Source organism: Sus scrofa, chromosome 7, assembly GCF_000003025.6.
Source record: "Sus scrofa isolate TJ Tabasco breed Duroc chromosome 7, Sscrofa11.1, whole genome shotgun sequence".
In the NCBI taxonomy this organism is placed as follows: Eukaryota; Metazoa; Chordata; class Mammalia; order Artiodactyla; family Suidae; genus Sus; species Sus scrofa.
The window spans coordinates 23,228,898-23,252,680 of NC_010449.5; the positions used below are offsets into that span (position 1 = coordinate 23,228,898).

The 23,783-nt window shown below is 51.4% G+C and overlaps 2 protein-coding genes across 14 annotated transcripts; one reads left to right on the forward strand and one right to left on the reverse strand.

The window, feature by feature from the left end:
• MDC1 (mediator of DNA damage checkpoint 1) lies at positions 611 to 18,842 on the reverse strand. Of its 13 annotated transcripts, none has more exons than XM_013977588.2 (16): positions 18,709 to 18,842; positions 17,026 to 17,228; positions 14,462 to 14,600; positions 13,103 to 13,483; positions 12,957 to 13,023; positions 10,548 to 12,004; positions 9,409 to 9,474; positions 9,151 to 9,243; positions 7,718 to 8,503; positions 7,569 to 7,609; positions 4,729 to 7,083; positions 4,533 to 4,652; positions 4,219 to 4,401; positions 3,671 to 3,796; positions 3,464 to 3,574; positions 611 to 1,367 (listed from the first exon to the last, which is right to left on the reverse strand). In XM_013977588.2, exons 2-16 carry the CDS (start codon positions 17,044 to 17,046, stop codon positions 1,200 to 1,202), a joined length of 6,114 nt encoding a protein of 2,037 aa, XP_013833042.1. In that variant the 5' UTR covers positions 17,047 to 17,228; positions 18,709 to 18,842; the 3' UTR covers positions 611 to 1,199.
• On the forward strand, positions 18,930 to 23,343 carry TUBB (tubulin beta class I). The gene is given in 4 exon segments (NM_001044612.1): positions 18,930 to 19,186; positions 20,573 to 20,681; positions 20,949 to 21,059; positions 21,335 to 23,343. Coding segments are annotated over 4 exon segments (1,335 nt in total). The 5' UTR covers positions 18,930 to 19,129; the 3' UTR covers positions 22,393 to 23,343.

Consider the following 23,783-nt stretch of genomic DNA (forward strand, 5'->3'; position numbering starts at 1 on the left):
TGTAGCACAATCCTCATCCCCCTTTACAGCTGAATAATATTCCACCATATGAATGTGCTTCAATTTTATCCCTTTATCTGTTAATGAACATTTGCGTACTTTTCGTCTTTCGCCTCTTGTAAGGTGTTGATATGAACATCCTCATTTGTTTGAACATCTGTTTTAATTCTTTTGGGTATATACCTATGAATAGAAATACTGGCCATATGGTAATTTTATGTTCAACTTTTTGAGAAACTGTCAAACTGCTTACCACAGCAGATGGATCATTTTACATTCCCATCAGCAGTGTATATTGGCTTCCAATTTCCCCACATCCTTGTAATAAAGCAGCTTGTAAAATTTACAAAATAGGAGTTACCATTGCAGCGCAGTGGAAACAAATCTGACTAGGAATCATGAGGCTGTGGGTTCGATCCCTGCCCTCACTCAGTGGGATAAGGATTGCCGAGCCGTCACAGACATGGCTCGGAGCTGATGTTGCTGTGGCTGTGTTGTAGGCCAGCAGATATAATTCCGATTTGACCCCTAGCCTGGGAACCTCCATATGCCATATATGCGGTCCTGCAAAGAAAAAATAAAATTTACAAAATAAAACTGCACTACACCATAAGGCACAGAGTGAATATTTATTTATCACAGAGGTTAAGCCTAAGCTCTAACTTTATAAATACTGGAAACGCAGGCAAAAAAAAAAAAAAAAAAAGTAGAGATTTACTCAACTTCAAAGTTAAAGACGGAGCAAGGAAAAAGGAAAATAATTTAGTAGCGTTCCATAACCCCACACTCCAGTCTACTCATTTCAAGCATCCCTTCAAGTTCCCGACGCTAACACTGTTTCCACTACCTCTTGCAGAATAAGAATTCCAGAAAGAAAAAGAAATAAATGGCTTCCAGACAGGAGGCAGGACACTGCATGCCATAGAGCAAAAAGGACATCAGTCCAGCTAAATATGAGCAGCTACTTAAAGATATCTGAGCGTGGGATTGGCCATTAAGGAAAATCTATGGCTCCCAATCTCCTTATCTTTCCTCCATAAACCTTTTCGGCCCCACCCATGTTCCAAGACAAATCAGCTCAGGACACCCCAATCCTTTCTAAAGCCCTAAGTTCATTCTTCCAAATACGTTCTAACACCTTATTTATTGGTCTGGGGCGGTGGCGGGGGCGGGGGGGGGGTGGTCCTGGGGTGGGGTTTTCAGGCAGATGCCATTTCCAAAGTGGAGAGGACAAAGGCCTCTGGCTTGGCCTCCTGCTTCAGGACTCCTGTCAGCAGGAACTCAGGTGAGAGGACAGGCAGCCCAAGCCGAAATGGAACGGAGCATCGAGGGAAGTCCTGGGAGCACGTGATCACAACTCTCTGAGGCTGGAGAAAGACAGAGCAAAGACAGGGCTGAGAAAGGATCCTAGAAAGAGGTTCAGGACCCACTAATCAGTCTTGGCAGCACTAAAATAGTACCTCCTAATGAGAAGCCACATGACACACACTGTCTATGAGGAACTCTTGCCCCCAAAGTTGAATGAATTTGTTCAAGCTTTTATATTTATTATTTTAATTTTTATTTGTGTGTGTGTGTGTGTGTGTCTTTTTAGGCTACACCCAGGGCATATAGAGGTTCCCAGGCAAGGGGTCGAATCAGAGCTGCAGCCACTAGCCTCACCACAGCCACAGTAACTTGGGATCCAAGCCATGTCTGCAACCTACGCACAATTCATGGCAACAGCGGATCCTTAACCCACTGAGCAAGGCCAGGGATCGAACCTGTGTCCTCATGGATACTAGTCAGATTTGTTTCCGCTGTGCTACAACAGGAAATCCTGTTCAAGCTTTTAAAGTTGACTATAATTTACAGGAAATATAGAAGATAAGAGAACAAGACAAGTGATAAAACAAGAGAGCAAAGAGAAAAATCCAGACTGTGGAACATTCTAAAGGACAGCTGACCTAGTTTCTGCAGCAAGTCAATAGCAGAAAAAAGGCTGGGTGTGTTGGAGGGGATGCTCTAGAGGAAAAGGGAATTAAGAGATAACAACACTTGTGGCAATATGGGGACCCTGCTTGAGTCCTGATTTGAAATCTAAAAAGAGGAATTCCCGTCATGGCACGGCAGAAACGAATCTGACTGAGAACCACGAGGTTGCAGGTTCAATCCCTGGCCTCGCTCAGTGGGTTAAGGATCCGGTGTTGCCATGAGCCGTGTGTAGGTCGCAGACAGACCTTGGATCTGGTACATTGCTGTGGCTGTGGTGTAGGCTGGCAGCTGTAGCTCCAATTAGACCCCTAGCCTGGGAACCTCCATATGCCATGGGTATAGCCCTAAAAAAAACAACAAAAAAAGAAAGAAATCTAAAGATATTTTCAGACAATTGAAGAAATTTGATGAATGGAGTATGACAAAGTGACCAGGAAACAACTGCTAATTTTGTTAATGGCATTGTGATTATGTAAGAAAATGTACACAAAAGATTTCCCTTGTGGCGCAGCAGGATAAGGATCCGGCGTTGCCACTATAGCAGCTTGGGTCACTGCTAAGGCACAGGTTCAATCCCTGGCCCACGAACTTCCATGTGCCATGAGGCATGGCCAAAAATAAATAAATAAAACAAAAAAAGAAAGAAAAAGAAGTTTCCTTTTCTGTTACTGTTTATTACAGGATATTGCATATAGTTCCCTGTGCCAGACAATAGGACCCCACTGCCTATCCATTCCACATATAATTGTTTGCATGTGCCAGTCCCAAACTCTCAACCCAACCCTCCCTTGTCCCCTTTGGCAACCAAAAGTCCATTCTCTGTCTCTGGGTCTGTCTCTGTTGCATAGATACGTTCATTTGTGTCATAAGATTCCACAAGAAAATGTATATATTTCTTAGAGGAGGAAATAATGTGACATTTGCAGTTTCCTTTAAGACATTTCGGCAAAGAAAAGGAAAGGAGGGAGATCCCTTCGTGGCTCAGCAGTTAATGAACCCGACTAAGATCCATGAGGATGCAGGTTCAATTCCTGGCCTTGCTCAGCAGGTTAGGATCTGGCGCTGCTGTGAGCTGTGGTGTAGGTCGCAGACACAACTCGGATCATGTATTGCTGTGGCTGTGGTGTAGGCCAGCAGCCGTATCTTCAATTTGACTTCTAGCCTGGGAACTTCCATATGCCACAGGTGCAGCCCTAAAAAACAAAAACAAAAAACAGAAAAAAATAGAGCAAATATAGAAAAAGTGAAATTAACCTGTTGAATCTGAGTGGTACTGCCTTAGCCCTCTCCCTTTGTGTATATTTGAAAAAATTGTAAATACAAAGTCAAAGTAAGTCCATTTGGTAACAGTGGACCTCTTCCCTCTTCTCTATCCCTTTCTGTACACAGGTCCTTCTCCGCCTCACTCCTCTGTGTCCCCATCTGTACCTCCATCTTACCCCCAAGCTGTCCCGGTTCCATTCACCAGATCCTGATGGCGCCGCCCTACCTTATAGGAGCGGGGCATGCTGGGTAGGACGGTGCCCCCACAGCAGCTGATGATCTCTCCCATCTGAGGGGGCGGTGGCTGGACTCCTGGGGTCACGTGAATCTCATAGCCCTAAGAGGAAGAGAATGGCGGAGACACTGGATGATGCACTGAGAGACTGGGGACCCAGGAAAAGGCTGAAGCACAGGGCAGCAGAGAGCCTCTCACCTCTAGCAGCTTTCTCTCCCGAGCCCGGCTCAGGGCCTCCCGGAGGCTGAAGCCAAAGTTCTTCTCCTGCTCAGGATCAGTCACCACATACTCATCTGGAGGCAAGAAGCAACCTGCCTTGCGGGACTAAGGACAGTAACAGTCAGCATCAGAGCTCAGCCCAGCCCCTCACCCAACTCTTCTGTCAGCTTCTACAGGGAGCTCATGGAAATTTTTTTTCCTTTTGTTTTTAGAGCCACACCCTTAGCAATGTGGAAGTTCCCAGGCTAGCGGTCAAACTGGAGCTGCAGCTGCCGGCCTACGCCGTAGCCACTGGAACCGGGGAATTGAGCCGCATCTGCAACCTACTCCACAGCTCACTGCAAGGCTGGATCCTTAACCCACTGAGCGAGGCCAGGGATCGAACCTGCGTCCTCATGGATACTAGTGAGATTCATTTCCTCTGAGCCACGTTGGGAACTCCGGCCCCACCGCTTTCTAGAGTCCACATGAGCAGCCTCCTCCGGTCACTGTCTCCATGGGTCTGTCACTATCTCCTGGCCTCTCACCTGATGCAGCCAGTCCAGGGAGAGGATGGGGATGCCCCGCCCCAGGGCACACAGGAACTTGACTGTCCGGCGGATCCGATCGGTCACCAAATGGGACGCCTCGGCCACTGAGCTGGCCAGACTGCCCCCCAGGGCCAGCACCGCCCGCTCTCCACGAGCATCCACCACACCCGTGAAGAGCACCTGGGAAGCGGGTTAGCCTGAGCTGGTCACGGCAACCAGTGCCACTGGCACCCATCTCCCCAATCCCCCAGGATCTCCCCATCCTCCCACATCTCCATCTCCCAAGAAGCCTCGGGGCCCTTCTCTCCTACTCTGGGGGCCGTGGACTCTTGTGCAGGTTTGGTCCGGCGCAGGCTGCGGCTCGGTACTCCCCGGGGCTCCTCCTCGGTCTGGTCTCTCTTTCTCTTGCCTGGTTCTGGAATCACTGCATCCTGGGATTGAGAGAACTTGCTGGGAGTTTGAGTCCCCAAGCCCTTTCCCAGCTTTGTGGCCCGGCCCTCTCCTCACCTCTTCTCTCCCAGGCCTTGCTGTAGGATTTTCTTCTTCCTCGAGGATCACTGTCTTCGGGGGCACTTCCCCTCTTTGGAGCCGTTTTGGAAGTGGGGGTGAATCTGCAGGAGCCAAAGGCCTCTTGCGCTTTTGGGTGGCCTTCGGCTGGGGCTCTAGGGTGAAGCCAGGTCTACCTGCTGCCTCCACCTTTGGGATCTGGGGAGCATGAGCCGGTGCCTCAGGAAGCTGAGGGAGGGTAGGCTCAGGAGTGGTGCTAAGGGACTGGGTCCTTGAGGACCGGGAATTAGGTTCAGGGGGAGCAGAGCAGGGGTCAGGACCAACGTGAGCTGTGAGAGACTCCCGCTTCCTAGTGGCCCGAGGCCTCCTGCTGCAACTGGCTCGAGGGATGGGCTCAGGGGGAACAGGCTGTTCTGCGGGGACAGGACACTGGAGTTCAGGGGGGGTAGGACCTGGCACAGCACCTACTCTAGAAGATCTGAGTATCCTGTTCTGACCACCCTCAGCTATGACCTTGGGGGTGACAGGCTGGCCTATGGGGGAGGGAGGTTCAAGGACAGGGGCTGTGGGTTCAACTGCTTGGGATGTCTTGGCAGAAGACCTGTGTGTCCTGCCCTGGGTGGCCCCAGATGTGGGTCTGGGGGTGACAGGCTGACCAGTGGAGGTGGGAGGCTGGAGTTCAGGGGTCTTGGCAGAAGACCTATGTGCCCTGCCCCGAGATGTGGGTTTGGGGGTGATGGGCTGGTCTGTGGAGGCAGAAGGCTGGGGCTCAGCGGCTGTAGGGACAACTGGTTCAGGGGTCTTGACAGAGGACTTACGTGCCCTGCCCCGAGTTGCACGAGATGTGGGTTTGGGGGTGACAGGCTGGTCTGTGGGGGTGGAGGGCTGGGGCTTAGGGTCTGTGGGGACATGTGGTTCAGGGGTCTTGACAGAGGACCTATGTGCCTGGCCTCGAGTGGCCCAAGACGTGGGTTTGGGGGTGATGGGCTGGTCTGTGGGGGTGGAGGGCTGGGGCTCAGGGTCTGTAGGGACAACTGGTTCGGGGGTCTTGACAGTGGACCTACGTGTCCTGCCCCGAGTGGCTGCAGATGTGAGCTCAGGGGTGATGGGCTGGTCTGTGGGGGTGGAGGGCTGGGGCTCAGGGTCTGTAGGGACAACTGGTTCGGGGGTCTTGATAGAGGACCTATGTGTCCTGCCCCGAGTGGCCTGAGATGTGGGTCTGGGGGTGACAGGCTGACCAGTGGAGGTGGGAGGCTGGAGTTCAGGGGTCTTGGCAGAAGACCTATGTGCCCTGCCCCGAGATGTGGGTTTGGGGGTGATGGGCTGGTCTGTGGAGGCAGAAGGCAGGGGCTCAGAGGCTGCGGGGGTCTTGACAGAGGACCTGTGTGCCCTGCCCCGAGTGGCACGAGATGTGGGTTTGGGGGTGACAGGCTGATCTGTGGGGGTGGAAGGCTGTGGGTGCTCAGGGGCTGTGGGGACATTTTGTTCAGGGGACTTGACAGAGGCCCTAGGTGTCCGGCCCCGAGTGGCCCGAGATAAGGGCTCAGGGGCAACAGGCTGGTCTGTGGGGGTGGAAGGTCGGAGCTCAGGGGCTGTGGGGATGTTTGGTTCAGGGGTCTTGACGGAGGACCTATGTGTCCTGCCCCGAGGAGCCCGAAGTGTGGGCTTGGGGACCACAGGCTGGTCTGTGGGGGTGGAAGGCTGGGGCTCAGGGGCTGCAGGGACAACTGGTTCAGAAGTCTTGACAGAGGCCCTAGGTGTCCGGCCCCGAGTGGCCCGAGATAAGGGCTCAGGGGCAACAGGCTGGTCTGTGGGGGTGGAAGGCTGGAGCTCAGGGGCTGTGGGGATATTTGGTTCAGGGGTCTTGACGGAGGACCTATGTGTCCTGCCCCAAGGAGCCCGAAGTGTGGGCTTGGGGACCACAGGCTGGTCTGCGGAGGTAGAGGACTGCAGCTCAAGGGCTGTGGGGACAACTGACATGGGGGTCACTTCAAAGGACCTATGTGTCCCGCCACGAGCGGCCCGAGATGTGGGCTCAGGGCTGCCGGCCTGGTCTGTGGGGGAGGTAGGGTGGGCCTCGAGGGGTATAGGAGAAAGTGGAGGGGACCCCTGGGGCCTGACTTTGGGTTCTGGGTTGGGAGGGTCCAGCTCTGAGGAAAAGGGAGGCTCTGGGGACTCCTGACTCTGAGGTGGCCTGGTCCTGGGAGTGGACTGTTCTAAAGGAGGGGGAGGGGGGGACAGGCGGGATTGAGGTGCAGGATGCTTTGGGCTCTGAGAGGGGAGAGGGTTCTGGAGTGGGGCTGACGCTTCAGGCGGTTCAGGAGGCAGACAAGCCTCCGGGGATTCCTGATCACCCTGGGGAGAAACAGAAGCCAGTGAGGGCGGAAGAGGCGGAGAGAAGACAGACAGGACTTGGCTATGGTTCTGGATACTTGTTCGTGGTGAGCATATGCTCAGGACATTTCTCTTTCTATCTGTGACCCTCCTCCATCACTGGGAACCTCCTCCTTCCCAAAGACCTCGCCCCATAATGCCAGCATGGTGTTCTCCTATACACTGGATGGTCATAACGAGAATGGCTGGGAGAAAGAGGGCAAGGACAGGGAAAACAGAACTTTTTTTCTGAGTCAGGTGGAGGGAGTTAGCACTTGGGAAACAGATATGGAAAATAATAGGTGTCAAGGGAAGTGGAGAGAAGCCAACTGAGAAGCAGTGACTGTGTTAGCAAAGTGAGACTATGGAGAAAGGAGCAGAGGAAAGCGTGGTCAGGGAACAGGGCAGCGAAGGGGATTAGAGATGACATGCGGGCTGGGGAGGGAGGGAGAGAAAGCAGCTCTCACCCCAGACTTCTCAGCAGGTGGCATCTTGCAATTCAAGTCACCTGGACAGAAGGTAAAGACAAGCGGCTGAGGTCTAAGCAGTCAGTCACTTAAGGGCTGACCACCATGCAGGCTGGGGACCAGCTCAGGTGCCCTCTGCTTTCACTTACCTCTCTGCTGTCTCCTGGGGCTCACTGGGGCTTCCCCTCCTCCACCTGCCTGGCTCCGGGGAGCTGCTGGGGCTGAAGCAAGTCCCTGAAGGTACCCCACCCCCGCTCCAGGCTCTGGTGTCAGATTGGAGGCCTGGCCTTTCTGGTCCTGGCTGGTCCCCTCTGCCTCCGCTCTCAGTGGGCCTCTGTCCTGTACGGCTTCGGGCACCTTTACTTCTGGCCCACCTGCCTCACTCTCTCTCTCTGCTACAGGTTTCTCTGCTTCCCTCTCCAGCATGTCTCTTGCAAGAGTCTGCTTTTCTATCTCATTCTCTTGCATTTCCTTGGGTGTCTCAATTTCTACCTGCAAACTCTCCAGGCCCCCGTCAGTGCTTGTACTTTTCACTGTTCTGTCAGACTCTTGTCTCTGAGTAACTCCAGCTAACACCTGTTTTTCTTCCCTGTCCTGTGTCCCCCTGGGTAACCCCTCCTCTCCCATCCCTCCCCTCTCTCCTTCTGATGGCGGCTCCTTGGTTGCCCTCTCCAGGGGCCCTCTCTCAGGGGTCGGCCCCTCTGCTGTTTCTCTCGGGGTACCCGTGGCTTTCTCCACAGTCTGCCGCCCTCCACCCTGACTCCCCAGTGGCTCTGGGCTCTCTGGGTGTTGCTCTGGCAGTGCTGCCCTAGGTGGAGAGGGGCAAAGGCCACGGGCCTCCAGGTGGGTGTCAACGGGCTGGATCTCAGAGGCCTCAGACTCTCTTGGACAGAATGGCTGTGTAGCTAAGAGCTCCCATGGCTCATCCAGGGTACCTGGAGGCGGAGTCAGAGAGAGAGAGAGAGAAAGAGGGAGAGAGAAGGAGAGAGAGGGATGTCGGTTGAAAAGGTAACACCTTGAGAAAAGATTAAGATCAATTCATGCATAGTAAATTTAAATGAGTTATTAAAGAAAAACTGGGAATAAGGAAGACAGTCATAACATTTAATGTTTGTCTCAAAAAGACAGACCATATTTTCATACAAAAGCTCTCTCAGGAGCCTCTTAAAAAATGATGCTAGACTGGTCATTCTTTTTTTTTTTTTTTGTCTTTTTGCCTTTTCTAGGGCTGCTCCCACGGCATATGGAGATTCCCAGGCTAGGGGTCTAATCAGAGCTATAGCCACCGGCTTACGGATCTGAGCTGCGTCTGCGACCTATACCACAGCTCACGGCAACGCCGGATCCTCAACCCACCGAACAAGGCCAGGGATCGAACCCGCAACCCCATGGTTCCTAGTCGGCTTCATTAACCACTGCGCCACGACGGGAACTCCTAGACTGGTCATTCTTAATATGGCATTTTCTTTTCTGATAAGATGGAGGAACATCAGCCAATTGGCAAAGACTATAAAAGAAATGTGTAGAGGGGAAAATGAAGATGCCAAGTTAGGGGCACAGAAGAGGGGAGAGTTTCTTATACCTGAGGCCTGGAAGCTGCAACAGGAAGGGCCAGGCTCCTGGGGCAGAGTAGACGGGAAGGCCTGGGTGGGCTCATCCTCCATGCTGGGGACTGCTGCACAGGAAGGCATGGCCTGAGCACGGCTCCTCTGCAGAACTCTGGGGTCCCATTCCCAATCTCCTGCCCCGCCTGGGCCAGCTTTCACACCCTTCAAGGACCACCAGTCTAATCTCCCAGCTCCTGCTTACACCAGTATCCATGTGACACAGATGCCCTTACCTTCCGGGCTCTGATTCTCTCCCTCCACAAAGCACTGGGTGGCTTGCAGGTCCAGATCTTCAGAATCTGGTGGGGGAGGAATACAGGATAGATAACTGGAAGGAGCTCCCTGGGGGCTCAGTGGCTTAAGGACCTGGTGTTGTCACTAGTGTAGGCTCAGGTCTCTGCTGTGGGGAGGGTTCGACCCCTGGCCGGGGAACCTCCGCATGCCACGGGTGTGGCCAGAAAAGAAAAATTATAACCTTAACTCCTTATTTTTTTCTGTTATTTTCTCCTCAGCCCCAAACCCATGCAATAGATTGAATCTCTGTGTCTCCCCCTCAAATTCTTACACTGAAACCTAATTTCCAATGTGAGAGTATCAGGAGGTGGGGCCTCTGGGAGGTAATTAGGTCATGGGGGTGGAGCCCGAGAAAATGGGATTAGTGCCCTTACAAAATATACCCCAGGAGTTCCCGTGTGGCTCAGTGGGTTAGGTATCTGGCATTGTCACTGTAGCAGCTTGGGTTGCTGCTGTGGCTCAGGTTTGATCCCTGGCCCATGGACTTCAGCATGCCAAGGGTACCACCAAAAAAAAAAAAAAAAAAAAAAGAAGAAGAAAAAGAAAACAGAGACCCCAGAGAGCTCCCTTGGACCCTTTTGTCATGTGAGAAGACAGCTGCCTGGGAGCAACAAAGCAGGGCCCCATGAGACACGATGAGTTGATCCCAGACTTCTCAGTGAACTGTGAGAAATACACTATTGGGGAGTTCCCATCGTGGCTCAGTGGTTAACGAATCTGACTAGGAACAATGAGGTTGCAGGTTTGATCGCTGGCCTTGCTCAGCGGGTTAAGGATCTGGTGTTGCCGTGAGCTGTTGTGTAGGTCGCATACGCAGCTCGGATCCTGCATTGCTGTGGCTGTGGTGTAGGCTGGCAGATGTAGCTCCAATTCAACCCCTAGCCTGGGAACCTCCATATGCCGCAGAAGTGGTCCAAGAAATGGCAAAAAAAAATAAAAAATTAAAAAAAAATCAAAGAAATACACTGTTGTCTATAAGCCACCTGGTCCAGAGTATTTTGTTATAGCAGCTCAACGGATGAAGGTGCCCTCTAAGCACTTTTTAGGGGTCAAGGGAGGAAGGGAAGCCAGTACTGACCGTCACGGTTGTCTCCAGAGTCTATGGTCCTGTCCACGTTTAGTTCTCTCTCCCTCTCTGTGAGGGCCTGGGTTCCCTCTCTCTGTGTCTGGGTGGCTTCCCCTGGAGCGCCTGTGTCCACCGCCACATCTGCTAGGTGCTCTCTTGAGACAAGGGGAAGGTCCTGCCCCACCTGTGCCCTGGCTGACACACTCTGGGCCCCGGCCCCAAGAGCTCGGTCCTGTTCAAGAATGGCTACAGCCCACTCCGTCCCAGCATCCCCTTCTGCCAGAAGCTGGCTCTTTCTGACGTCTGCCCCAGCTGAGGCTGCTAAGGACGTGTTCTTTTCCACATCTGGTTCATGGCCCCCAGCTGGAGGAGGGCGGGCTTCCGCTGGATGCACCACAGGCAGCTTTGCTGGGTCGCCTTCTGCCTCCACATCTGTTTGAGGTGTCCATGCCACAGGCACCTGATGCTTCTCTGAAAGTGTAACAGCTGGCCTTGGTGGGGCTTTCTCCTCCACTTGGGTGATGGCGTCCACAGTGGCAGAGGCTTGGCTTCTCCCTGGGTGGACTCCAGGTGAGCGCTCATCTTCCTCCACCTTCACGTCACTGCCCCTGAGAGGAGGCTGGCTCTTTTCTGGATGGGCCTTGTCTGCAGGACCCTTGGGGAGACTTCCTCTCTTTTCTAGGGGGAGCCCCTCTTCTTCCATGTCTGTGTCACTGTCTCTCCCAGCAGAGGCCTGGCTTTGATCCAGAAGGGCCACAGGTTGGGCCCTGTGGTCTCCTGCACCTGCATCTCTGTTCCATGGAACAGCCTGGCTCTCTCTCAGACGTGCCAGAGTGAGCGCCGCTGAGACTTCTTCCTCGTCATCCATGTTGCTGTCGATCATCATGGAGGCTCGGCTGCTGTCCAGAGGGACCGTCCGGGGGGCCTCTCCCTCCTCTATATCTGTATCACTACCAGCCGGGCTCTCCTGTGCATGTGCCACGCCAGGTGCCTGGGGGCTCTCTGTCCCAACTTCATGGAAGATCTGCCTCTTCTTCACGGGAACTACTGCTGGGGTGGCGGGGATCCCCTCTTCTTCCGCATCAGTATCACTGTCTATGAAGCCACAAGGCTGGGCCCTTTCTGAATGGGCTCCAGCTGGCCTCCGTGGAAGCCCACTCCCCTCATCCACATCTGTGTCACTGTCCTCCCCAGCAGGCTGGCTCCTCTCCAGAATCGCCCCAACTGGAACCACCCCATTGCTGGCAGCCCTCTTAACTCTTGCGTCCTTGTGCTTCTCCTTCACTGGACACTGGTCCTTTATGAGCTGGATTTCGGTTGTGACAGGTTTAGGCTGTTCTGTCTCTGCAGCTGAGGGAGCCTCTCCTGCTCCTGGTTGCTGACTTTCTTCCTCATCCGTGTCACTGTTCAAGTTGAAGGCAAAAGGTGGTCCAGGGCCATCTGGGGCGGGGGAAGGCCCCTCTTCATCACTGTGAAGGGAGGAGAAGAGAGAGAGTCTACAGAATCTATTTCTCCAGAAGGGAAACCCCACTCAACTGGGAGCTCCTCGAGAGCAGACATGAGGTAGTATTTGCTTTTCGTTTCTTTTTCTTTTTTTTCAGGTCATACCTGTAGCATATGGAAGTTCCTGGACTAAGGGTTGAATTGGAGCTGGAGCTGCCAGCCTATATTATAGCCACAGCAATGCTGGATCCTTAACCCATTGAGAGAGACCATGGATTGAACCCACATCCTCATGGACACTGTGTCAGGTTCTTAACCTGCTGAGCCACAATGGGAATTCCAGTATTTGCTTTTCTATCTCCAGCCATTCGTTTTCCACTTGGCACATCAGAGGTGATCAATAAAAATTCAGTTGAGTGAGAAGTTCCTTCTATGGCTCAGCAGGTTAAGAATCCAACTAGTATTCATGAGGATGTGGTTTTGATCCCCGCCCTTGATCAGTAGGTTAAGGATCCAGGGTTTCTGTGAGCTGTGGTATAGGTTGCAGACGTGGCTTGGATCCAGCATTGCTCCATATGCCACAGGTGCAACCCTAAAAAGAAACAAATAAAACTAAGTTGAATGAAAGAATATGAGGAGTTTCCCAGCCCTGACCTCCATGAGCTCTCTTGGATCCTCCAGCCCTTGGTTCCACCGTTTTTTTTTAAAGGGCTGCAGGTGCAACATGTGGAAATTCCTAGCCTAGGAGTTGAATCAGAGCTGCAGCTGCTGCCTACGCCACAGCCACGTGGATTCAAGCTGCATCTGCCACCTACACCACATCTTATGGCAACGCCAGATCCTTAACTCAGTGAGTGAGGCCAGGGATTGAACCAGCATCCTCATGGATCCTAGTTGGGTTCGTTTCCACTGAGCCACAGTGGGAACTCCTGTTCCTCCTCCTTTTGAGGACTCAGTTGTCTGGCCTCTGGCACTCACCTCTCTGGAATCACTGTTGTCAAAGAAGTCTTTGGTCCTTTCACCACACACCTTTCAGAAAGAGAATCTGTCAGGAGTAAAAAGGTTGATGATTTTACAGCCACCGTCCCCATCTCCTCACCTGCCCTCCCAATACTCGGACTTACCTACTTCCTCCTCTGAGTCCTCAGCCAACAGAAGCCTGTGCGGTTGAGTTCCTCCCTGTCCCCTGGGTGTCTCCTCTACAGTTAGAGGGCCCCGAGAGACCAAGGGCGGGGGGACATCCAAGCGATGGTACTGGCAGGGCAAGTCAGCAAAGAGAATCAACTCCCGGTTCCTCAAACGATGACTCACCCCAGGGCCCAGGACCTTGGGAGGCCTCAGGATCTGAGTGCCATTGAGGCTCCCACAGTCGCGGAGGACAGGCGCCTTGTTCCAGGCCAAGATTTCAATCACTGCATGTTGTTTGGAGATGGATGAAAAAGGCAGGGCCACAGAGCACTCGGGCATTCGGCCCACCACGTTCTTCCCAAGGTAGAGTGGGAAATCTAAGAATCAGAGAGGTAGAGAGGTTCCAAGGCCAGAGCCCTGACCTGCTATTAGGAAAACGTTCCTGTTAAGTCCCCCACTGCTCACTCAAGGCCCCCAAGTACATTAGGAAAACAAAAGATACCTAAGATAATTAGGTAATAAGGAATACATGCAATGCCTTATTTGTACTCAACACCTCATCCATCTATACTGATTTTTTTTTTTTTTCCTTTTTCTTTAATGGCCGCATCTGGGGTATATGGAAGTTCCCGGGCCAGGGACTGAATTCCAGCCGCAGCTGCAACCTATGCCACTGGTGTGGCAATGCTGGATCCTTTAACCTAATGTGCCATGGCCAGTGATCAAACCCGCCTCTCTGCAGTGACGCCAAACCACGACAGTCAGGATCTTTTTTTTTTTTTTTTTAAGGATCGCACCCACGGCATATGGAGGTTCCCAAGCTAGGGGTCAAATCGGAACTACAGCTGCCGGCCACAGCCATGCAGAACCCAAGCGGTGTCTGGACCTACACCACAGCTCACAGCAACATCGGAACCCTAATCCACTGAGCAAGGGCAGGGATCGAACCCGCAACCTCATGGTTCCTAGTCGGATTCGTTAACCACTGCACCACAATGGGAACTCCTCCTGGCTTATTTTTTATTGTGGTAAAATATACATAAAATTTGCCATTTAGCCATTTTTAAGTGTACAGTTTAGTGACATTAAGTATATTCACACTGTTGTGCAAAACCTCGTCACTATCCATTTCAAGACTCACCGGGTTTTCACTTAAACCCCTTTATCTTCTCCCACCAAAGTAAAATCACCCCCATGGAGTCCAGGGCACTTGCCGAGAGCAATCAATTCAATCAATCCTTCCTTCTCCATTCCCAGTAAAACATTTTTTCAGATCTTGACACATATAGAAGCTTGCAACCCTCCACCTCCCTCCCCACAGAAGAGGCCACTATCAGTACTTTAGCACCGAATACCTTTTTCTGGTCCATAGGAACTACTGAAGATACGCAGTTGCCCTACGGGCTGCAAGTTACACCCCAAAGGTTCACTGGGTCCCTCTTCAACCTCCTCTTCTTCAGCCTCCCAGTTAATAACCTGGGTGTCCTCCATGATCTGAGGAAAAAACACATTATTATCACCTCTGTCAATCAATGGTTCACACATGCAGCCTCAGAGAGAAGATTGCTAACTGGGATAAACCTGGAAGTTATGGATGCTGATGCTTCCCTTCCTGCCAAGCATTCTGCTGTTATCCTTCTGAATCAGGTATCTTTGACCATGACACAGAATAAGAAATAAATATTATAGGGCACCAAGTACACAAATATATACATAAACACTTGCTTATTTACAAAGGTTTTGAGAAACAATGCTAAGCCTTAAGAAATACAACATACTGATAATTTTCCCTCTATTTTTTTTCTCTTATTTTTTTTAAATGCTGATTTGCAATCCACTAAATTGACTTCATTATCCACTGCTGGGCTGCAACCTAGTTTGAAATACACCACTTTGGGGTTCTTTTTTTGGCTCAGCGGGTTACAAACCTGACTAGTATCCATGAGGATGTGGGTTCAATCCCTGGCCTCGCTCAGTGGGTTAAGGATCTGGTGTTTCCACAAGCTTGGTGTAGGTTGCACACGAGGCTCGGATCTGGCGTTGCTGTGGCTGTGGCGTAGGCCAGCAGCTGCAGCTCCAAATCAGCCCCTAGGCGGGAAACTTCCATATGCTGCAGGTGTGGCCCTAAAAAAGAAAAACGTCATTTTAAAGGGAACTAACTTTTGCCAATCATCAAGTATGTATCAGGCTTGGTAGCCATGAGGCAGGTGTTTAGGAAACTAAGGCTAAAAATAATTAAATCATTTGCTCAGGATAACATAGCAGGTAAGTGAAAAGGGTAGGAATGAAGTGCTTCTGGCTGCAAAGCCCATGCTTTTTATACGTTACTAGATGGTCTTGTTGTGATCTGACTAAACTGCAAAGAATCATAATACCCTTTAGATACAGAAGCTTGCTAGATGTCAAGCATTGTTCTACTTTATACTGACTTTTTTAATCATCACAAGAACCCTGTAAATATTATTTTCTATTTCTCAGATAAGAAACTGTAATACAAATGGATTAAGGAATTTGTGCAAGATTATCTAGATAATGTCTCACCTCTGTTTAATATTCTTTGATGGCTTCCCATGCCCACAGGATAAAATAAAATCTAAACTCCTTATCGAGACCCTCCTCCATTAGAACCTCATATCCTGAAATGCATGCCCCACCCCCACCTTGCCCAAACCTATGGTTCAGCTACATGGACCTTTGCTCCAATCAATGGCTGAACACATTGTCCCTATTGTCCCTCACATCTGCAGGCTTTAGCCAGCACCTTTGTTAGCCTTGCTCCTAGTTTTCTGGTCCAACTCCTATCCATCCTACCATTCAGTTCAAAAGTCACTTCCTCAGCAAAGCCCTGCTTGGAGTCTTCTCAGCTTTCTGGTGTTCCCCATGTAAACGGTTTCACGGTGGTCTGTGGACTTGTACTTATCCTAATAGTTCCTACCATAGTGTAACCATTACTTTCCATTTCTGCCTAACACCACCCCCTCTTCAAGAACTGTGTCTTTTCCCTAAGGGTCCATCATATTCATTCAGCAGTAGTTACTGCACACCTGGTGCCGCTAGAAGTATTTGGGATTCAATAATGAAACAAATGTAAAATTAATCCTGCCCTCCTGATGAAAGAACACATGAAATAAAAACTCAGAATTGTGTGGATGGAATTCAATTAGAAAGATGTTACGCTTAAAAGGAAACCGTTGACAGGGAAAGCAGGACCCTTCCAGGCTAATAGTGTTAACTTCGTTCTTATGAGTGGCGAACCCAGCTGGCGTCCATGACCCTCGGATCCAAACCAATGGGCCACCATCTTTGATCGCCATCCCAAGGTCCCCTCCTAGCCCAACGTCTCCCTGTCTCATCATACCTAAATTCAGGGAGGGGCGTCAAGTAAGAATAAGTATTATAATCCGAGGAGTAAATTTCCAAGTAGCCTCCGCCCAGTCGTACACAAGGCACGCCCCTCCCGCCCTCCGGGAGAACCAAGATGGCACCCGAGGAGCCGTGGGCAAGGCCCCCCAGAACTCACCTAGTTTGAGTCCCCGCGCGCGCCACCAGTAACGGCCGCGACCCGGGTGGCGCGAGGGCCCGGGCGGAGAGGGGGCCGATTCGCCGATTGGCTCCTGCCGCTGTCTTTCACATTCTGCAGCACGCCGACAGACGCGGCAGCCAACGCGGAGGGACACCCAAGGCCCCGCCCCGTCCCCGCCCCCTTATAGCTCAAAGGGGCGGCTTCTCCAGAGAGACTGAGATCGGTTGGGCGACGCGGTAATCCGAGGCCGCCAAAGGCGCACAGAATAGCGCACCTCGATTGGGCAGCTCTAAGGAACGACCCACTACCGCTTCACCACCCACCGCCCACTTCCCGCGCTGATCTCCAAATTGCGACCACAGAGTCTGGCTGCCAGCGGCGGATAGAGGGGCTTACCATAGTCGTCATCCCGTACATCTAGTGCGGCCAGAGCGACCTTCCTCGGTCCTCCCAGATATGGTGTCCGCTGACTCATGAGAAATGAAAATGGGTTGCGGGTTGAAGTCGTGGCTGAAGGCTGCAGCTTGGCGAATAGACCGTAGGCGTGGCGCTTGAGGACTCATTGCAATGGAAGTTCCTTTCCTTTTGATTTAGCTCGTCTAGAAGTCATATAATTTCCTCCCGTGAGAATACATTTCTGATGGACATTTTGAGGTCATTTTCCTAAAGTAAAGATCCCTAGTTTTGTTAACCATCTTAAAGGCTGACCGAGGTCTTTGAAGGGTCGAAGGATGATAAAGTCATTTATTTCATTAAATTTCGTACTAAGAAAAGAATTGTAAATGTGACATGAATAACTTAGGAAGACCTTTTGCATTCATTATCTCGCTTCATTCTGACTACAACAGTCAAACAGGCTTTTGGTTTTCAGAGAGAACTGGAGCTGTGCAAAGTTAAATAACTTGTTTAGGTTCCCACAGCTAATATTTAAAAGGTGGAGACAAATTGAAACAAGTTTTCCAATTGTAAATTCTTAACTTTCTCGCTGCCCTAAAACATAAACATTCTATTTTAAGTGAGTGGAGGGGGTCTTACACAACTTGATGTTCTTTTATTTAGAAGATGCCTGAGAAATTTGTGTTGAATCCAATGTGAATTAACAGTGATGATCTTGATATCACAAGTCCTTTATTACAGTGCTTACTGCACTCTATTGTTCATACACTTTTCACCAAATTGCAAGATCCTGGAAGACAAGGAGCTAATTTTTAATCATTTTTGTATCCCTAGTTCCTGATTTGGTGGACACTTAGTATCTATCAAGTGAAGAATTGAAGAATACCACTGAGAAGAATACCACTCAGACTTGAGCACATCCAGTTTTTTTCCCCATGACCCCCGCCCCCCCGCTCCTTTTATTTCAATTCTGAAGATCCTGGAAGGTTTCAAATGGTCAGCCTCCCAGTCAGTGAAATCAATGAAGTGAAAAAAACAGCGACTTCGAAGTGTCTAGGGAGGTAGGCTGGAAGACAATGAAATTCTATCAAGGATCTCACCCCACAGTTTTCGGCTTCACAAGAAGGCAAAGGGTTAAACGCTGCTCGAAGGCCCAGATCTCTCTCACCCCCCACCATGGACGGAGAGTTCTGGCATATCCGTTTCTCTAAACCAACTTATTCTTGAACACATCCTCTACACAATTACTCCTCTATCCCGCAAGGCCCTTGATACAATTTTGTTTCTCTTTCAATATCATCATTAAAAAACTCCCAAGGAAATAGCAAGAGGACAATCCCTTCCTTCTTCCTGAAGTATCTGGAGAAGGAGCGGCTTAGTGGAGTTCATGCTTTAGGTCACCGAAGGACCAGCTGTTAGATAGTAGTGCAGGGTGCCGCATTTCTCCCCAGTTTTCGCTGAGCTAAGCAGTCCAGTGTTCCCAAGAGCTACTGCAGCGTGGAGCTTTCAGGGCGTGCCCCTCCACCTCCCAATGTCTGGCACCCCAGGGTTCCCAATTCCTGTATCCCCGAAAACTACTCTCTTTTTGTTCCAAAAAAGTCAGGCATAGCGGGAAAAAACCCTTGCGCAAGGTTACTTTTCACAAAAACCAAACCAAACCAAACCCCCAAACCCAGTACCCACCCATTCGTCCTTTCATATTGCAGCGTGGACAACAATAGAGGACTACAACTCCCAGGGAGGACTGCGCTCGTCCACCTGAGCAGGGACCAATGGACGTCTGATACATGACAGGCACGAACTAATCAGGACCAGACTCTAAGAGGCTTTGTCTCCTCACGGTGGCGCGGGGCGAGTTCTCCCGCCTCCCGGCCCCCGCGCACGCGCGCCCCGCCCTGCCCGCCTTTCCTCCCGCGCCCTCCCCTCTCCTTTCTCCCTCTCAGAACCTTCCTGCCGCCGTGTTCGGACCTCGCTGCTCCAGCCTCCGGGGCCCGTCCCATCCTTCCAGCCTGCGACCGGGAGCAGAGAAAAACAAAATTACTTATCATTTTCTTGCCCCGTACACACCTTGAGGCGAGCAAAAAGATTAGAATAAATTTTAACAATGAGGGAAATCGTGCATATCCAGGCCGGTCAGTGTGGCAACCAGATCGGTGCCAAGGTAAGATTTTTTTGTTTAACCTCTTTAAACTATATTTCTTAGTGAGAAAGAAAAAAAAACCCAGGTAAATTAAAAAGAATGGTTGTGGAACATTTGCATTCTCCATCCGTAGTCAAGCCTTGCCCCCCAAAAGTTTTATATGTATAAAATACGCGTTTGTAGTTAGGGTCTGCTTTTGAAAAATGGGGAATTCTTTACTCGGCGGGTTCATTTTGGGGAAGCTGTTAAAAGCACCCTGTAGGTTTAGGAGGCGGGAAAACCGAGCTTCTGTAAAATTTTACTTAAAAGGGGATCTCCTAACGGTCCGAGGACTTGGGGAGCTCGAGGGAGATGCGGAAACGGCCGGAGACAAAGCGAGGCGAGGTTTTCCCCATGTGCATTCCCCTTGGCGGGGCTTTGTAGGGCTAAGCTGAAGGGGGAAGGGGCGAGGCTGGCGGGCAGCCGCAGATAGGTCGGATCCAGAGGTGGGGGAACGCGATGCACCAGAGTGGGCTGCAGTACTCGATATCCTTTGCAAAAGCTCAGGGGTCTCCGCGCGCCTGCAATCCCCAAGGGGTGATCGCTCAATTTTTCGTGCTGGAAGGCTAATACGTGCTGGATTAACTTTAGTTCCTTTCATTTACCCTAACGGAGACCCTTTTAGGGCGTGAACAGAAAAATGGGAAAGACGGTGTCCTTTCTTTAAAGGGTCCCTTAGAACTAAAGAGTAGGACAAAAGAAAATCCTCAAAGCAAAGGAGAAAAAAAGGGTAGAAATAAAATTCCGAGGCCAAGAGGGGGAGGGGTTTTTTCCTCTTTGCGCGCGGTTACAGTGTAGCGGGGGAGGGGCGGGGAGGAAGTGCGGCTGCAACGTTGTAGCAGAAGGGCGGGACCCGGGCGCCCCTAGCGCGCGGGGACAATACAGCCTGGCTGGCCGGCGGGGGGCGCACTAGTCCCGCCCAAGCCCCGCCCCTAGCGCTCAGGATTTGCGGTTCGCCCCCGCCCAAGCGCTGCGCCTCCCTTTGTCGGCGGCTTAACCTGCGCGTGCGCTGCCGTCACGTGCAGGGCGGGGGTGGTCGCCTTCTGCATTGGCTCCCGCCCCGGGCTCTTTGTGCCCAGTGTGAGGGGCGGGGAGAGGTTGCGCTTTCCGGAGCTGGTTGATTGCCTCCATCTACTAACCCTGGCGCCCGCGATCGCCGGGCCCTTCCAGCCACACATCTCACAATCAGTGAAAGCTGCACCCTTCCCGGGGGTGCCACTGTCTCGGGGAAGGGTGTGGCAGGCGGAAGGAATGCTGGACCCTAGGGGAGAGCCCACTACGGGAGTGTCGGGAATGTAAATGGGGGGGGCGGAGATTGTAAGGGACTGGATCCTGAGCTGTTGAGGACCCATTGCTCTCGCCCGGCAGTTCTGGGAGGTGATCAGTGATGAACATGGCATCGACCCCACCGGCACCTATCATGGGGACAGCGACCTGCAGCTGGACCGCATCTCCGTGTACTACAATGAAGCCACAGGTGAGGGCGGGGGCCAGGGAACGACAGGTCCCATCTCTCCCTAGGGTCTCTGTAGCCCTGGGGCGCTCCTTATTCCCTCTGAATGAAGCCATCCAGTTCCTTTGGAGGCTTTTCTTCACTCCCCACCCCTGGGTCCCCAAAAGTGGCTCTGCTGCCATCTTGTGGCAGCGCCTGGAATCACACATTTGGGTCCCTGGCTGTCTCCCAGCCCCTGATTATTTATCTTTAACTCTGCTAATTTTCACTCTTCTACTTTATTCCCTGTAGGTGGCAAATATGTTCCTCGTGCTATCTTGGTGGATCTAGAACCTGGGACTATGGACTCTGTTCGCTCAGGTCCTTTCGGTCAGATCTTCAGACCAGACAACTTTGTTTTTGGTAGGTTACACAGATAGTAGCAGATGCTGTTAATCTACTTATTTGGGTGCAAGGGTACAGCAAACTCTGGGAAATGATTGTAGTGGAGAACTTAATACAGAGCTGTGTTTTCAAATCTAATGCTTTAGATAGTGAATTATTGGCGGAGGGGGTGGTCACTGGAGGGAGAAAGAAGATATATCCATTGGCATTAACTCTGCAAGTCGAAAGGTAGGAATGTGGTTATGTATCTTCCACATTTTACTAATCAAGCTTGTCTTCTGACTCCATTGCAGGTCAGTCTGGGGCAGGCAACAACTGGGCCAAGGGCCACTATACAGAAGGGGCTGAGCTGGTTGACTCAGTCCTGGATGTGGTTCGGAAGGAGGCTGAGAGCTGTGACTGCCTTCAGGGCTTCCAGCTGACCCACTCGCTGGGCGGTGGCACAGGCTCTGGAATGGGCACTTTGCTCATCAGCAAGATCCGTGAAGAATATCCCGACCGCATCATGAATACCTTCAGTGTCGTGCCCTCACCCAAAGTGTCTGACACCGTGGTTGAGCCCTACAACGCCACCCTCTCTGTCCATCAGTTGGTGGAGAACACTGATGAGACCTACTGCATCGACAATGAGGCCCTTTACGACATCTGCTTCCGCACTCTCAAGCTGACCACGCCAACCTATGGGGACCTGAACCACCTTGTCTCTGCCACCATGAGTGGTGTCACCACCTGCCTCCGCTTCCCTGGCCAGCTCAATGCTGACCTCCGCAAGCTGGCAGTCAATATGGTGCCCTTCCCACGTCTCCACTTCTTCATGCCCGGCTTTGCCCCTCTGACCAGCCGTGGAAGCCAGCAGTACCGGGCCCTCACTGTGCCTGAGCTCACCCAGCAGGTCTTCGATGCCAAGAACATGATGGCTGCCTGTGACCCCCGCCATGGCCGGTACCTCACTGTGGCTGCTGTCTTCCGTGGGCGCATGTCCATGAAGGAGGTGGATGAGCAGATGCTCAACGTGCAGAACAAGAATAGCAGCTACTTCGTAGAATGGATCCCCAACAATGTCAAGACGGCTGTCTGCGATATCCCTCCCCGTGGCCTCAAGATGGCGGTCACCTTCATCGGCAACAGCACGGCCATCCAGGAGCTATTCAAGCGCATCTCAGAGCAGTTCACTGCCATGTTCCGCCGAAAGGCCTTCCTCCACTGGTACACAGGTGAGGGCATGGACGAGATGGAGTTCACTGAGGCTGAGAGCAACATGAATGACCTCGTCTCTGAGTACCAGCAGTACCAGGATGCCACCGCAGAAGAGGAGGAGGATTTCGGTGAGGAGGCCGAAGAGGAGGCCTAAGGCCGAGCCCCATCACCTCAGGCTTCTCAGCCCCCTCAGCCTTCTTCAACTGCCCCTTTCCTCTCCCTCAGAATTTGCGTTTTCTGCCTCTTGTTTTTCTTTGGGGGGGGGGTCTATCTAGAACAGTGCCTGGCACATAATAGGCGCTCAATAAATATTTGTTGTTTGTTGAATGTCTCCTCTCTCTTTCCACTCTGGGGAACCTAGATTTCTGCCATTCTGGGTAACCCTGTGTTTCCTTCTGGTGCCCACTTCCTCCCATCTGCCCAGTAAACATTTCCCTGTTTTTGAGATAATGCTTCAAGAAGCTGGGTTCCAACCAAATCCCATTTAGAACCTGATAGATGACCACCATCCTAGGCCTGAGAAGTAGCCCGGGGGAAAGGAGATGCAGGAACCTCCCCTGTCCCTGCAAGGAAAGGGTGGGGCTTTGGAGAGGGGCCTCCAGGCTGTTGAAGTCCTAATTTCCATTTATCTCCCTACTCCTCTCAGCTTCTGGGGGGGTGTTAACAGTATTATCTCCATTTTCAGTCTCCCTCCAAGCTCTGTCCTGAGTTGTTTGCTTGGTAGGAGTCTGGCCCCGACCCTGTCCAGAGGAATCCTTCTTCCCCTTTACCTCCTTGGATTCCTCTCCTCTGTTCAGAAAAGGGTCAAGGGGAGCAAGGGAGAGATGAGCCATGTCCCTAAGCCTATCTTTTTACACGAAAAAATGAATATAAGCCCTTCTGTACATACATGGACAGGTGTGTGCTGTCACCCTAATGTCATTTGCCAGAGAGGGGACAACATCTTTTCGGCAACATCTCATCTCTTAACTTTTTTGCTATTGCCTTTCCCCCCTACTCTTGGTTTTGTTCTATTCTACACTTCTATTTTGTGTTGAACTTGCTTTTTTTCATATTGAAAAGATGACTGCCCCAAGAGCCAAAAATAAATGGGAATTGAAAAACAGTTGCGAGATGTGTGCTCATTCAGGGAAAAAACACTGGTGGAGGAATGGGGCTCAAGTTCAGTTACACCATATACTGTTTCCATAAGTTGATATATGTCTTTATTCTTTAATCCCTGGTCTCAATAACTGGGATGGCTGGAGGCCCAAATGCAGTAGAAAAGGGAATTGAGGTCAAGTAAGTGGTTACCAGACCAGCATCATCAGTGTCTCCCCGATTAAATGGAGATTCCCTGCCCAGAACCCAACAAACTGGTTGGACCGAGGCAATTTTAACAGTGATCCAGAAGAATCTCAGGAATGCAAAGCCACTTGTAGTTTATCTAGGGCCCTTTGGGTTATAGGTATCCTGCTATTTTCTCTAGCCCTGTGGGTTTTCTTAGACACCTTAAGGCAAACATCACTGGAGGGATGTTACACCATGGTCCTGTTCTAAACTGAC

What these genes read in the sequence shown, in the direction of transcription:
- MDC1 (XM_021097919.1), bottom strand. Translation starts at nt 17,046, where the DNA reads ATGTACGGGATGACGACTATG. An exon ending in TTCCTATGGACCAGAAAAAG is followed by an intron (nt 13,484 to 14,461) that starts GTATTCGGTGCT and finishes TCTGATTCTTAG; the next exon opens with ATTTCCCACTCTACCTTGGG. An exon ending in GGGAGAGAAAGCTGCTAGAG is followed by an intron (nt 3,575 to 3,670) that starts GTGAGAGGCTCT and finishes TCTTCCTCTTAG; the next exon opens with GGCTATGAGATTCACGTGAC.